The 15,899-nt window shown below is 43.3% G+C and overlaps 2 protein-coding genes across 3 annotated transcripts in view; both read right to left on the reverse strand.

Annotated features, from left to right (window-relative positions):
- Positions 1-13,043, reverse strand: DOK3 (docking protein 3). 2 transcript variants are annotated; one of them, XM_077326236.1, is made up of 5 exons: positions 12,837-13,043; positions 7,937-8,227; positions 4,466-4,556; positions 1,934-2,106; positions 1-1,126 (listed from the first exon to the last, which is right to left on the reverse strand). In XM_077326236.1, the coding sequence occupies exons 1-5, from the start codon at positions 13,041-13,043 to the stop codon at positions 308-310; spliced, it is 1,581 nt and encodes a 526-aa protein (XP_077182351.1). In that variant the 3' UTR covers positions 1-307. The 2 variants fall into 2 exon arrangements, with proteins under 2 accessions (XP_077182351.1, XP_077182352.1); XM_077326237.1 differs by lacking the exon at positions 7,937-8,227.
- DDX41 (DEAD-box helicase 41) overlaps positions 10,115-15,899 on the reverse strand; it is a 26,597-nt gene continuing 20,812 nt past the window's right edge. The window contains exons 14-17 of the mRNA XM_077326235.1: positions 15,345-15,494; positions 15,023-15,094; positions 14,592-14,702; positions 10,115-14,283 (exon numbers count right to left, since the gene is read on the reverse strand). Coding sequence (XP_077182350.1) covers positions 14,147-14,283; positions 14,592-14,702; positions 15,023-15,094; positions 15,345-15,494 — 470 coding nt within the window. The 3' untranslated portion in view covers positions 10,115-14,146. The remainder of the gene's footprint in view (positions 14,284-14,591; positions 14,703-15,022; positions 15,095-15,344; positions 15,495-15,899) is intronic.

The following is a 15,899-nucleotide window of genomic DNA, read 5'->3' on the forward strand; positions in this document are numbered from 1 at the left end:
CATTTGAAAACACTGTTTATTGAGACACAAAGGGAAGAGAGAATTCCAACCAATACACATCCATCCAGTTCCCTTTATTTCCTCTACAAGAACAATTCCCATTCTCATCTCTAACAATCCAAGAATGAGTCAGTGGGAGGAAGATGCTTTAGTTCACCTCGTCCCCAAGGCCACCATTTGTTCAAAGGGAAAGACCATTCCTGTCAAGGCTTCAAGAAAAATAATGCAGGGGGAGGGGAATGAATGTAAGAGATTCATGCCCTGTGGGACACAAACCCTTGCAGCTGAAGTGTTCATTAAGGGTTTTCTACTGACTAATATTCTCCACAGGACTAATATTCTTGCTAGATACTTTTGGGATTCCTCCATCTCTGCTTAACAAAGAAACCAACTTGTGCTTCAAAGCACCAGTTCCTTTAGTCTTCGGTTTTTTATGCACCACGGCCTCCCCTTCACCTTCAACTCTGCCTTCTGTTGCCTGACAAAACAGCATGTGGTGGTACTGGCTTTCTGTGGAAGATTCAGCCCCTGCGGCTTGGTTCACAACAGAATGACTACTTGAGCGTCGTGTTGTTACAGGACTGTCATAGATGGGTAAGGGATCATTGTTTCTAGCCCCCAAGGAATCTCTGTAGTTGACGTTGGGAGAACTTGGAGAGAAGGGATGTTGCTCTTGAACACACAGGTTCTCATAGAGATTCTCTGAGACCTGCCCTCCACGCTCTTTTGGTACTGTCTCAGTCCAAGATTGGGAAAAACTCTTGCCAATAGAAGCGTAGATGATGGGTGTCTCAGGAATCCCCATCTCTGAGGAAACTGATTGGCTATTCTTACCAGGCACAATTGGAAACCCCATTTCCACTGTCCCCTTTGGAATTCCTGCATACAATGACTGCATCTCCTCCAGGCTTTCCATGGTGGTGGGCCATGTCCAGACTCCCACTTTCTGTGTACAGTCTTGAGTTGGAGAAACCTCAGCTTTCTTTTTTGCTTCAAGAAGAGTGGCTTTTTGGTGGTCTATGGCAGCTGAGACAACTCTGTAGATCTCTGCAGCCTGAATTGTGTTAAAAGTAAAGACACCTTCTCCTGAATCGCAGCGGCGCCCTGCCTCAAAAGAAAACACGGTCTGGGGAGGGAAGGGAGGGAGAAAGACTTTTTAGCAAAGGTATTTACTTATGACAAGGCTTCTAAAAGTTGGCTGACATGAATCTTCACCTCTTTTCCCAATAACATTCAAAAGAAAGTTCGGCAATGTTCATTTGTATCACTGATAGAAGAAAAACAGTTTAGATTCCATCTAGAAGGAGCTGCCTTTTAGTGAGTCAGACCTCTGCTCCACCCGGTAGAGATCTTTATTACTGGAGATAACAGTAGATCAGTTCTAATAATCTTTATATGCACAGTATGCATTCAGCTGAGTTATGGCCCCCACACAGTTCCATTTGAGTCTTACAGAGGAAGCAACAGAGATGGTGGGGGCGGGGGAGAGGACTACATTAGTCACCAGTATTGCCAAATCTGTAGATTCTTCCGTCAAATCTGTAGATTCTTCCAATTGGAACAAAAAAAAAATGGAAAGGTGGCTATTTCAAATTATAAAGCAATCCAAAGGCAAACCAAAGCTGAAGCTGGAAACTTTAGCATGGCCCTTGCCCCTGACAACTGCCTGTATCTCCGCAGGTAGGCATACTTCATGTAGCAAGTATTATCTGCTTAGGTATAGCATAGCTTACACTATATATATATCTGTTGCCCCCCTGCAGAACTGATTAATTGCCTCCAGGTATAACTAGTGGCTGGCAGCAACAGCTACTGAGGATTATGGCAGTCTCTGTTCACAAGTTGCCATCAATAGGAAACTCGGGTCTTCTGTCCTAAGCAATGTGAGCAGCCTGGAAGATCAGGCAGCAACAAGGAAAAAGACACCACATACCTTGTCCTGGCCAAATCTACGGAGGAGGGCATAAGGCCAGGTATACAGGGTCTGCCTGGACTGGGAGTCCTTCAGCTCCAGATGTTCAGATAAAATCACCATCAGGTAGTTCCCTTTCAGGCGACACCTTGACGAAGCCTCTGTGTGGAACACTACAACTGGGAACTCACAGGCTGTCAATAAAGATAGATTGCAAGAAATCATGGATGTTCTGGCTTTAAGCTTGATTTTAAGCTATTCCAGTGGCTCTGTTTACTCAGATTTCAAAAAAAAAAAAAATTCTGCATCAAGAAAAATTATATTGTTTATCCATATTGATGAAGTCAGAGTAAGGAAATATTCACATTTGGCTTTTGTAGTACAATTTACAGATATATGTTGTAAAATTTGCTTCTACAGATGAACGGGACAGATTGCTATACAGAGAAGCACTGAGGTGTCAATGGAAATCCTATGCAGAATTCTGAATATGTTGTGTTGTACAGAATCCATACAACTCTGGTTATTTCTCATTATTCTTGCAACAATGTCTTTATTCATATCTTCTTTATTCTTCTGGCATTCATCTATAACCACAATTAGCAGTTGCTAGAGTTAACTGTAATATCTACCAAATTAAACCAAGGCACTTTGAGATCTGATCCATCAGCTGTCCTTTCTTCTCTACGGAGTGCACAATTCTCAGACCTTATTTATTTTAGAACCCCTCTGTTCATTTGGACAATCATCCTCTGTTCCATAAGGCATTGTGAGCTCACAGGGGATATACACATTAACATTCTCAACCGGATGTTATTTGTTGTTGGCCCGATTTCAAGTAAAGTGATACAGGGACAGAAGTCTCACATCGCAAATTTCCTTCTATTAATTTCCTTCCCTTTCAAACAGCGTCGCCTTTTTCCCTGCCCATTTTTTGTCATGCAGTCTTCCCTACGGGGCTTTTTTTAAAGTTCTAAGTTGAGTGGTATAGTGCTATAGCAGGTCCATTGAGATCAATTGACCATGGAGAATGTTTAAAAAACAAATCCTGCAGGGGAGACTGTGCTGCAAAAAAAGTACAGGAAAAAAGCAGCATTGCAGGAAGTACAATGGGCATTTTACATAGCACCCTACAGTAATTCAGAAGCACAAAGCAGTTTTCATCAACTGCACTTTGCTAACCTGATGCAAGCAGGTTTGTCCAAACAGGTAAATAAATCCTGCTAGCAGCTGGTTACTAAAACAGGTCTGTTTGAAATGACAGGGAAAGAACCCTGTTAGCAGCTAGTCACTAAAACGAGATACAAAACAAGTTTGAAACCCTTCAGTCTTTCCAAATATGACTACTACTAGAAATTAAGCCCGCTGTACAAAAAATACAGCAGGCGCTAGCGGGGTGGGTGGATGGATGGATAGAAGGAAGGAAGAAAGGAAGAAAGGCAAGAAGACAGAAAGAGAGCAAGTGAGAGGGAGAGAAAGAGGCAGGCAGGAAGGCGGGCGGGCAGGCGGGAGGGAGGGAGGGAGGGAAGGCAGATAGGTGCCATGAAAGGGGATGAGGCAGGGTTGGAAGGAAGGGGGGGAAAGGGTCCGCTGGGTGGGTGGGCGAGTCGTGAGGGGGGTGGGAAGGAAGAGTTGGGGGTTGAGAAGGGCAGGTGGCTGGGTGTTTGGGGACGGGGAAGCGGTGGCGATGGAGTGTGGGGTTGAGTGGGGAGGGGGTGGGGGGGAAGAGTTGGGGGTTCAGAAGGGTGGGTGGCTAGGTGTTTGGGGGTGGGGAAGCAGCAGAGCGTGGGGTTGAGTGGCGAGGGGAGGTGGGAGGAAGAGGGCAGGGTTGAGAAGGGTGGGTGCCTACCTGCCTTGTCGGGGGGCAGCTGCATAATGGTGGCTGTCGGCCAAAGGCAGCGGAGCTTGGGTGGGTGGGTGGGGAGGTGGTTCGCGCTTCCCGACTCGTCAGTCCGACTGACAAGTGGAGGGCCCAATCGGCTGGCACCGCTTGTCAGTCCGGACCAAGCCCTCCCCCACACCTCTTACTGATTTATACCACTCCCGCGGAGCGGTGTACAGATATTTTATTTTTAAAAAGAGTTCTCCCAAAATAGCAAGTTTGTATCCATGTTGAAGTGTTTTGTCTCCAACTGCTTCTCCTGTTGAGGGCAAGTCTTCCTCTTTCACATACACCTGCTGAAATTAAATTATTGAGAGGCATGGACAACATTCTTGGGATATAATCATATAGTAAGAGAGATATATTGGGTATAAGTCCAGTTATTAGAAACCTGAACTTAGAAACTTAGTCTAAAAACCCTTTGTTCAGATTTTGTTTTTACTGCCATGGAGATTGCATTTGGATTTTCTGCCTCAGCAAAAATCGTCTTGGCCCTGCTCTGATCAAAATACCTGCACCTGCATGACATTTCCAGCTAGAGCGAAGTTCTGCAGCTGTATTTTACCAGAATGGCATCCATGCTAACTTAGCCCCTCAAATAACTAGTTTCTTGCCCTTCAGGCTCTTAGTACTAGGCTTTCCACCCTACCCATAGTGACCAAAGTACATACTTTCCCGCCAAGATGAGTAGATGACATTCTCCTCCATTTGAGGCTTTAGCTTGGAATTATCTCCAACTGTGCTTGATGAAGCAGGAGTTCTCTGCATGCATCAGAGCAAAGAGATTATATGGTAAGGATAGCATTTCAGACATTATAAAGTATACAGAGAAAGAATATAATGGTTCTTTTTACTATATTTGCATATTCCTGACAACTTGAACTTAGGATGATTTCCATGGACATAGATTCCCACCTACAGTAGTCTATTTATATTTTTAACATAGAAAAAGAGATGTATTCACTTCAAAACCCGATTACTTAAACACTACAGCCACTGATCTCCTCAGCCAACTTTTCCTTGAGTCTCGTATCTCTTCAAAGGCAAGCCAGTGAAGCGGGTATCTATTTTGTAAAGCACCTGATAGGTGCTATATAAATAAAACGTTTCCTTACAGGAGCCTTTCCCCTCAGCCTCAATTCTAATATCTGTGAGGCTATAATCATTCCCCTTCCTTTTTAAAAACTGTGAATAGAAACCTTACAGCAATAAAAAGCTTAACTGGTACAACATTCATATTAATCACCCAATAATTGCAGTTTCTCATCATTTAGTGGAACAATTAATCACAACACAGAAAAGGCTACATTCACTTTAGAAAGCTTATAATTCCCATTTTTTTAAAAAACAAATCAAATAACCCCCAAAGTTGTTTTGTTTAATAACCACAAAACTATGACATTTTGTTCATATTTGAAAGATCCCCAAATCCTTATAAACTAGCCTCTACATTTTTTTTATTGTGGGACTTCCATGGTTTTGTAAGAACTAGTCACTACAATAATACCAATTTACCCTCTCAGGAATGTCAACAGAGTTTGGGCTCTATGGGCAAATTCACTGAGGTTTTTGTTAAAGATACTCATGATGGCATATATCCCTAAAGGACATTGGCATCTTATGTCCATTGCATTTCCAGCATATTTCAAGAACCTTGTTGATTTTAGCTATTCTTTGTATATGAATGTTACAGTAAACATCCCTCAGAGCCTGATTAAATATCTGCCAATGGTACACATATGTCTCTCGCAGTTAGAGGTGACTCTTAATCTTGTCTTCATATTTGAACATAATTAGGAGTTTCACTTGCAACTAACACTCGCAGATATTGATATATCTGTGACAGAGTAGTGTTTTTGAAATCATGATAGTTACAGTCTTAGGTAAGAATGCACCTTCTGTCATCCTAATACATTTATTCAAGAAATAGTAAATTTGAAATTATGTGAAAATTATGTGATGTACAATCCTTATTTATTCCTCAAGAGAAATAGAAAACTTATAATTGGACATCTTTAATCCAGTTCATAAATGTATATATTCCATAATCTCCCATTTAGTAAAATTTCCCTACACCACTATGTATATTAATATTTACATCAAAAATAAATAAGAACATAGGTGATATAGCTCAGCCTATACTTTTAAGAATGTTATCAGCACTAAGCTTCTATTAAAAAGAATCCTTTTTTGATTTGGTTTCAGTCATCCTTATCCATGGTTCCTCTATATATTTGTGAAACAGCCTGGGGAGTGGAATGTGTCCGGCTGTCCGAGTTGGAACAGGGCCGAGCAACAATCCAAGCAACGCTGGCTGCACCCTGATTGGCCCTGCCCCTACAGCTCCCGCCCTTCCTCCCTGGATGCTAGCCATGTTCCTCTCAAATGTGCCAGAGACAGAGCGAGACACACAGAGCCCTGCCAAACCTAACACAAGCCCTCATTCCCTCCTATCGCTCCTGCTGGGAGGGAGGCAGAGAGAGACACAGAGAGAGGTACTCCAAACTGCTGACAGAGACACAGAGAGAGCTGCCCTTGCTGTGACAGAGGGAGAGGGAGAGGGAGAGAGAGAGAGAGACTGAGAACTGCCCCAAACTGCACACCAGCCTTCCTTCCCTCCTACAAACCAGCCCTAATAACCTATGCCTTCTGCTGAGGCACACCAAGACATGCAGCGAGAGGGACACAGAAAGAGATCTGCACCCCCCCGATGTCACCTGGGTCCTAGCGCCCACTGTATTCCTGCTTGCAATGGGCTTTCTTGCTAGTAAAATAATAATACTTAATGGAATAGATAGCACTCATCACTGGTTAAGCCCACTCTGACAATTAACAGATAATTTGCTGATAAAAATCACATAATTGGTACAGCCAACCACCTTTCCTTTTCCCTTTTCTCGACCTTACATTCATTTCTGTGGGGAAATGAAGTTTAATAGAACAAGTTATTGGCATCATCTCATTTGGCATCCAACTAATCGTCAGTAGGAAGCCTCTTGTGTTTTAATTACTCATGGAAATAAACAGAAATAGCAGACAGAAGGAACTTGCAAAAAGCTTGTAACATTTTCCACATTATGTGTCCACTTACTTGGAAACAACAAGGAAAAGAAAGACCACATCAACAGGAGCAACAAGACAAAGAAAAAGCAATGGTGCACTAGGAAGACAATTGTATCTCAGGGGGATTATTACTAGAGTGGAATAAAGTTGTCTTTCCACTATAGCACTGTTTTTTCTTTGTCTCTTTACTTACTTGGAAACAAGTCCCATTGCACTCACTTTAACATTCAGTTACACCCTGTTTCTAAACCATAGATACTATTATTTAGGAATAGGTTGCAAATGACTTGTGAAAGAACAAACAAGAAAATATCTGACCCAGAGACCATGCTTAGTCAGATTTCCATAGTAAAGCATTCCTTAAGATGTTTATCTACCTCGTTCCTGTAGCCCAGCATAGGCTACATAGTATTCCTCCTCACTGCAAAGGAGTAGCCATGTTAGTCTGTAGTCCACTGGCACCTTAAAGGTCAACATCATTTATTTCAGCATGAGCCTTTTTGTCAGAGCACTCTCCTTCAGATACAATAAAAGCATTAATGATTTCCTATTCGTACCATCTGACTCACAAAAGCTCATGCCATTTTAAATGTTGTTAGTCTTAAAGATGCTGCTGTATGATCCAATCTGTCCAGAGTAAGCTGATTTATTGATTAGTCACCAATGTGCATGATAGAGGGCAGGGACAAGGCAAGAGAACCATGATGTGGTGCTATCTGCAGGATTACAGATGCCATTACACTTAAAGTCTCCCCTGAGACCCAAAATTATTCTTTAAAAAAATCCAAAAACACTCCCACCCCCAATTGCTTTGTAATTAAAAGGTAAGGGGATGTCAAGTCACATCTGATCCAGGATCTCTCAGTAGTGCAATGAAAATCCTCTAGGACAATAGGAAACCTCTGAGAGAAGCTGCATGTTGGCTCCTTTATCAGGTCTTGCATGGTCACAGTGTGGACAAGAGGAATATAGACGTTTTTTATATGCCATTAAAGGTTTTTTGAATTTGAGGAATCTCCCCATGGTTCTGGGAGGCCCAGGTGCAATTCTGTTGAATGAGGATGTTACTGAATCAATACCTGAAAAGCCAGTTGGCAGACACACTCTATCCAGTCGTCTGGTTCATCGGCTGACATAATATAGTTGCGTGTCATCATGCGCAAGAGGAAGGCTTCTGTATCCTTGGGTGAGCTGTGTTCACTAGCCCGTTCCACAGAGACACAGTCAGAGAGACGGATCACTTTGCATTCACCCTTGCGCAGGGTTGCCTTCTCTGCTGCCACACCTTCACGTGTTTCAAAGTACTCAAGCCGCGCAACACCAGATGGACTATCAGCAAACAGCTGGGCCCACACTTTCCTCCAAATCTTCTGCGAAGGGGCAAAGGGGAACAGCACAGAGTCAGGGATATGCACAGGTGAACAAGGAGCTGAGTAAGGAATAGTCTGCACAGAGAAATTTAAGCACTGACAGGACTGCTGGTAAGGTCCAGAAATTAGCTAGTTGCTCAAGCAGAAATTTGATTCTCCTCCTCTAGGAAGAAGTCGATGGGTCAAGTTCAGCCTCAGTAATCATAGAAATCATCATGTAGGTTTTGGGATTAAAGCAATGTCCCCTTGAGGCTCTCTACTGTGCACAGTAATTGTTCTGTCGACAAGAGTCTTGCAAAGCAGTTAGGGTTCACCCCATTAGGAAATCTCAAACCATTCTCCCCATTTTAAACCACATTTCTAGACCTTATGGATGTGCAGAGCAGCCTGATAATATGTGGGCAGCATCTAATGTAAACCTCTGAAAGGACAATGTACAGCTGCCAAGGGAGTATAGCTATAGGGCTCTCAGCTACTCCTTACCAGTCTCTGGTGGTTCAAAGCCACCAAACATCAGTCTCTGCCCCTTTTCCATTCCTTATCAAAGCATTCCTCTTCCTTTTGAAATTTCAGTTTAGTAGACAAAAAAAGAGTGCAATCTTATCAGTTTAAATGCATTCCAGTTACACAACTTAGACATAGAATCATAGAGTTGGAAGGGGCCATACAGGCCATCTAATCCAACCCCCTGCTCAATGCAGGATCAGCCCAAAGCATCCTAAAGCAGGGGTAGTCAACCTGTGGTCCTCCAGATGTCCATGGACTACAATTCCCATGAGCCCCTGTCAGCATGCTGGCAGGGGCTCATGGGAATTGTAGTCCATGGACATCTGGAGGACCACAGGTTGACTACCCCTGTCCTAAAGCATCCAAGAAAAATGTGTATCCAACCTTTGTTTGAAGACTGCCAGTGAGGGGGAGCTCACCACCTCCTTAGGCAGCCTATTCCACTGCTGAACTACTCTGACTGTGAAATTTTTTTTTCCTGATATCTAGCATATATCGTTGTACTTGTGGTTTAAACCCATTACTGTGCGTCCTTTCCTCTGCAGCCAACGGAAACAGCATCCTGCCCTCCTCCAAGTGACAACCTTTCAAATACTTAAAGAGGGCTATCATGTCCGCTTGAGTGCTACAAATATAGCCAACCCTGTTGCTGAATGTGATCAACAGGGACAGACTCCAGGATACGATACTACAAGAATGATGAACTTCTAAAAAGCTATCAACAGTGAGAAAGGACTGTCTTTCAAAAGAGGCCACACATTGTGCCAAGATACGGCATCAATGACATGGGTTGGATGGGAGCAGTTATTTTCTCGTAAGCCCCCCCCCCCCCAATCTCTAGAACAACTCCCTCAATTAGAAGATAGTACTAAAGGGATAAACTTTATGATTCAGAAAGTCAGAAAGTCTAGGGGGCTACTAAAAAAGACAAACCACTGCAACTCCCAGCTGGTCTGTGAATCTTCACTAACCACAATGTGGCATTCAGATTTCTCTTTGGCTAGTACAAACACAAGAACAAAATCCACTTTTTATTAAGACCAATCAAAGTGACAGAAAAAAGTGTGCAGCCTTTTGAATTCACCAGCCTGGATGGTACAAAAATAGAAAGGGCCAGGGGAGCAGATGTCTCAGGTCACAAGACCTGTGTCTTGTCAACATCCTGTGAAAGACGTTAAGCAAACACTATTTTAAATCTCCATTCGTGCTCAACATTTTCCATCCAAGTCTTAAGATCATGACCTGAGACATCTGCTCTGCTGCCCTTTCATTTTTATACTATCCAGCTTGATGAAGATTTCTGGTGAACTCAATCTTTGGTAGATTCAAATGAGTAGCCGTGTTGGTCTGAAGTAGCACAATAAAATCAGAGTCCAGTAGCACCTTTAAGACCAACAAAGATTTATTCAAGGAATGAGATTTCGAGTACAAGCACTCTTTGTCAGACTAAGAACTGACCATCTTAACAGTAGGAATATACAAGCAAAAGTTAATCTTGTGACTCTTTCTTACAAATAGAAGCTAAGCTGGCAGCTATCTTATCCTGGGACCAGAAAGTAGAATTCAAAATTACATTACATATTACTAACAGTCACATAATCCCAAATAAAATAAATTGTGAGGAATGTGGGTACACAAGTTACATAAGGCTAACATGCATAGTGAGATAAAAAACCTTTGTCCTTGTTGAGTCCAGGGTATGTCAAAGTATTGAGTGTTGTAATAACTTGCATTTCTGCAATCTCTCTTTCTAGCCTGTTCTTGAAGTTTCTTTGTAATAAAACAGCTACTTTCAGGACCCTTATAGAATGTCCTGGAGGGTTAAAGTGTTCCCCTACAGATTTTTCAGTCTTGTGGCTTTTGATGTCAGACTTCTGTCCATTAATTCTTTGGCGGAGGGTTTGACCTGTTTGCTCTATGTAGAGAACAGAGGGACATTGTTGGCATATACCAACTTTGAAGATGAGCAGGTGTATAAGTCTTTGATGGTATAGGTGACGTTGTTAGGTCCAGTAATTGTGGCAGTGGAGTGTATATGGCAGCAAAGTTGGCAAATTTCTGGTCCCAGGACAAGATAGCTGCCAGCTTAGCTTCTACTTGGAAGGAAGTTTCACACTGGTATGGAGACAGATGGGGCCGGCAGTAAATAGTAGGGTGTGAGCCGTGGATCACTGGCTTTGACAGTTTTATTTCTGATATGTCCTTGTGAACTACAAATGGGTTCGAGGGGTTTGATTGGCTGGTTTGGCAGAGAGTTATCATGTGGCTGTGTTTGGATGCTGTGACACAGTTTACTAATGTAACAGGATTAACTTTTGCTTATTCCTACTGTTATGATGGTCAGTTCTTAGTCTAACGAAGAGTGCTTGCCCTCGAAAGCTCACGCCTTGAGTAAATCTTTGTTGGTCTTAAAGGTGCTACTGGACTCTGATTTTATTGTCAATCTTTGGTGTCATTTTGATTAGTCCTAATTAAATATATTACAAGGGTTTTGCTGTTTTTTAAATTACAATATGGCAGCTTACCTTTATTTTGGAAGGCACATATTTGCAAGAGTCATAACCACAAGTGGAATTTTTGCCAGCACAGAGAACATAAGAAATAAGTACTAGACTTGATGTTCCAAATGTCTCTTGCACAATTTGGCACTAAAGGGATCTTGGGAGTAATGCCACAGCAAGGAAGTTCACTGGGCTGCTCTCCTGTTTTCTTCTGTCCCCTGCTAATTCAGACAGGAGGAAGAATGGAACCAGTTAACTCTGGGGTCCACTACAGGCTAATGACACTTCTGTAGAACAGATGTCCTTCTGTTCTACAGATGTCCATAATGATCAAGACAGCAGGTGGTCAATACAGACTGATCAGTTTACAGCCAAATGCAGAAGGGTCATATCACCTTCATGCCTTACTTGCCAGTTACCATTTGCTAAAAACCAAGTCAAAGGCAGCTACAGAAAAGGACTTCTGGAATCCAGTCAAGCTGCAAGAATGAAATCCCCTGTTTAGATCTTATCTCAACCCTAAGCACCACTAAGTGGCTTTGGCAATATGGAGATAAAAATACTGGCCTGCAAGGATTAGAGACAACACACCTCCCTTGCTCTGATGGCAGAGTTTGCTATTGTGAGAAGTAGAGGAGTGGTGGTACCTGCTTTCCCCTTCTCTGTGGCTGCCTGTGTTCTGTGGTGTTCTGGACCCCTACTCCTTGGTGGGGAAAAAGGGAGGCCCTTTTACTCACACAGCTACAGCATTCAGTCTGATGTAAACAGCTATTTGTTCACTTGCAACATGCTCTCAATGCTGTGATTTAATGCAAGGCTGTACATCCTCATATTGTTAAAATGTCCTTTGGGCATGACTGTTGTAATTTCACATTTGCTAGCTCAGATACAAGGCAGGTGACTGAAAATGAGAGCTGCTGAACCATTTCTTCTTGCACCAGACATCCGTTCCACATGGACAGTCATCACTGCAAGCTTTCCCGCCCCATATAATTGTACTGTTGGGGAGTGAGACTTAAACTGGGTTAACTGGCACCTGCAACACAACAGACGGACAAGGAGAGATGCCTAAGCCACTGACCAACCACTGTAAGAAACAGAACACAACAACATGGTGGACCCAAGACAAGCAAGTGCCTTGCCGCCAATACCAAAATGCTCTTTGTGGTTCTGCTATCTTCTCATACTCAGAAACACCATATTTCAGTGTTCCCACATTCAAATGCATGGTCAGGCAGCAAATAAATGGTCAGGCAGCAAATAAACATACACAACACAAGCGTTCTTTGGGTGTACCTCTGAATTAATACATTTTGCCATTTTAATGTGCTGATGAATGTATTTACACTCAGGGATTACAGAACATTCGGACACAACCAAAAAATCTAGTAATCTTTTTTTTTAAAGCATGGGAAACAGATATAGGATCATGACTGCTACCATGGGCTCTAACTACCACTTGCAATCTCAAGCCCTAAAGACACTACGGCTAGAACTAGGATACTATTATGATACTAGTCCCCTGAATATGAAGGAACTCACAAAAAAACCCACTGCATTTCCTATTTGTGGCCCTACCCTCCTTCACCACCCTTATTTACCTTCCCAAACTTGAGATGTTGGATATACAAGATCCCGTCCTTCATAGGGCACTCCATGGGGCAGGCTCCCAACAGGCAACAGTCCAGCAAAGCAGAGACTGCTGCAGACAGCAAGCTGTTGTGGCTCCACAGGGATGAGTCAGTATATACGATAGCACTGGTGACTTCCTCTTCCTGCCTGGTCACTTCCTCTTTTTGGGCCTTCATGCAAAAAAGGGAGTTGCAGTAGGCTGAGAAGTCTCAGGAGACAGTCTCTCCAAGGACACTTTTGACTTATAGAACATAACCTACTCCTTTATTTTGCATAAGGAGCAACGCAGAGGAGACTACAGCACAGAGTCACTGTGGATAAAAACAGCCAGGTGGAGCCATGCAGAGAAGTGCTGAACATCTCAGTTGAGAGGATGTACTTAACTTATGAAACTGCTCTTGGGAGTCAGATAATAGAACAGAAATCTACCCACTCAAACCGTGCTCCCGCCTCCATTTCAGGGCCACTGGCTTAGGGTTACAATGCTTGCACAAGGTCTATATGACAACTGTCACTGATGCAATAGGCTATTGCAGCACTGTCCTGCCATTTTCTGGATTACAATGCAGAACACTTGAGGAGGACATGTGTGTTCAAAGAGAATAGACAACACCCACTTTCATATACCAGCTGTCAACATGGCTTTTTTTCCTCCCTGCAAGCATGGGAGATGAGGGTCTGCTGCCTGGGGGGGGGGGGGCAAAGAGGGGCTGGGCTCTGGACCATAGTGGGCTAGGGGAGATATGGCAGGGGGGGGGTTGGACAAGAGAAGGGCAGGGAGCACAGGTGCTATGCCTTGGGCTAAGCCTTACGCGGTCTAGACCCGGCGTATCTGAGGGACCGCCTGGGTTACCAAGGGGTAGAGTAGATATGACCTGAGTTTTTACCACATCTTGTTCTATTGTCTGGGGATTTATGTATGATATGTTTTATATGTTTTATTTTATGTTTTAATGGGGTTTTATATGTTTGTAACTCACCTCGGGCCTCCAGGGAGAGGTGAGGAATAAAGCTAATAAATAATCATAATAACAGGTGTGGCCAATGCAAAAGGAACACTGCACCCTTTTGTGAAATTCCCAGTCTGTGGGCTTGAGACATGGGACCACGATCACACCATCTCAAGGATCAATAACTGCTTACAAAAGGAAGGGAGTCCCATGTGATGTTCTTTCCCACTCCAGTCTCCTCCATAAACTATACTAGACAGGACATTTGCTCTTCCACTGACAATAAAGCCTTTCTGTTTGGCTGTGGCTGGCCCAGGGACAGAGAGCACTCAGAAGTCCATAGAGCTGTGTGCCAGGTAGTCTTTGCGTCCAATGTTGCTGACTTGCTTGGTCTGCATGGCTTCCAACTTGGGGCAGTCTGTGATACGATGGCCCAAGCCCCCACAGAAGGCACAGCCCCGCTCTCCTGGGAGAGGAAAAAAAACACACAGTCTGATAAACTTCTGTTCCTCATTTGGGGAATCACATGGGGAAAGGCAGGTTTTGGTTGAGGAAGGAAGCAATTTGCAACAATAGCTGGTCCAACGCTCATTTTAGTGTCTGCTAACCGGGTAAGACCTTTTCATAACTGTGGATTATGACAAGAACTGAAAGAAGCAAAAGGAAGTTTCTGCCCACTCCAAGCTGTAGCTGAGTTTCTGGGATGCCTTCCACCTTCTCTATAATGTCAGACAAAATTGTGGCCTCCTACCCTGATCCCTATGAACCACTTACCTCCAATATCCAACATGGATTCATCTCCACAATGCAGCACCTGTAACACAGGTGGCACCTTTTGCTTGGCCTCCAGCAGCAGCGCTTTCAGATCCATGAGAACTGACTCATCTGGGGACCAAAAGCAAAGTTAGAAGAGATGCAGGCCAGTGTCTCAAACAGAATACAATGGACTTTGGTTACAGCAAGTGGGAGACTGCCGAACCAAGTAGCTATCTTAATTTTTAAAAATGGGCATTCCCCAAAGATCCAAATCACTGGTCCCTGAACTTTATTATTATTGATAGTGACTCAAAAAAGAGAAAGGCTCTGGGCAGAATACTCAGTGCTTGCTGCCCAAGCAACAACCCAGCAAGCAAGGGATACCAACTCTATGCCCTTTATATCCCTTCAAGGCCAAGCCTCTGTTGTAGCCCCTTGCAGCTCCTCACCACATGCTTTGTTGATGAAGGTAGTGGCAATGCCTGTATTCCCTGAGCGGCCTGTACGCCCGATTCGATGAACTGGAAAAGCAATATTGACATACAAAGTCAGTCAAGAAACCTGTGGAGGAAAAAGTTGTCTTCTATCTTACTCTTCAAGGGCCAGCAATCCTGACTTAGGCAACTATTTTAGGACTTGCAGGAACATATACACACGTTATACCGCTGGCACCCAAGTCTTATGGGCATAAACCTTCTCCACTCTCTCAAGGAATGCCCTAAATACACAGAAGGTTCCTTGTAGAATTTCACAGCCAAGTTAGCCTCATACCATAATTTTCAATCTCCTCAGGCATGTCGTAGTTGATGACATGCTGTATGGCTGGAAAATCTAAGCCTTTAGAAGCAACATCTGTGGCAACCAGAACATCCTTCTTGCCATCTCGGAATGCCTCGATGGCCTTAGTCCTTTCCTCTTGGTCTACAAGAAGAAACATAGAGTTGGCAAGGGAAGAGCGCTTCTCTCTCCCACAAAGTTTATAGACCAAAGACAATAAGACATCCTGTTCAAACACTCTGCAAACAATTATTCACAGCCCCCAGACAAAGGCCCATTGTCTTCACAGACACATAGATGAAGCTCCAGGATAAACAGTTACCCCGGCCTTTCAACTCCAATATGTAGAAAAAGATCCTGTGGGCTATGACCTCTTAGAAAGCTTCTCCTTAGTTGGCTTTATTATTTATTTATTTATAATTTAATTTCTATCCCACCATTCCCATTGACCAGTTCATGGTGGCTAACAAGTTACAAAAACTTAAGGAGTTGATCCCCAGTGAATATGGCTTGTGTGGCCATCGTTTTGCACTTTTGGCACATTAATTG

This window comes from Paroedura picta, chromosome 3, assembly GCF_049243985.1.
Source record: "Paroedura picta isolate Pp20150507F chromosome 3, Ppicta_v3.0, whole genome shotgun sequence".
Taxonomy (NCBI): Eukaryota; Metazoa; Chordata; class Lepidosauria; order Squamata; family Gekkonidae; genus Paroedura; species Paroedura picta.

Coding starts and splice junctions, on each gene's coding strand:
- DOK3 (XM_077326236.1), bottom strand. CDS start 13,043: ATGAAGGCCCAAAAAGAGGAAGTGACCAGGCAGGAAGAGGAAGTCACC. Junction 4,557..7,936: donor TCTGCCAACTGGCTTTTCAG/GTATTGATTCAG, acceptor TGATGCATGCAG/AGAACTCCTGCTTCATCAAG. Junction 2,107..4,465: donor CTACTCATCTTGGCGGGAAA/GTATGTACTTTG, acceptor CTTTATTGACAG/CCTGTGAGTTCCCAGTTGTA.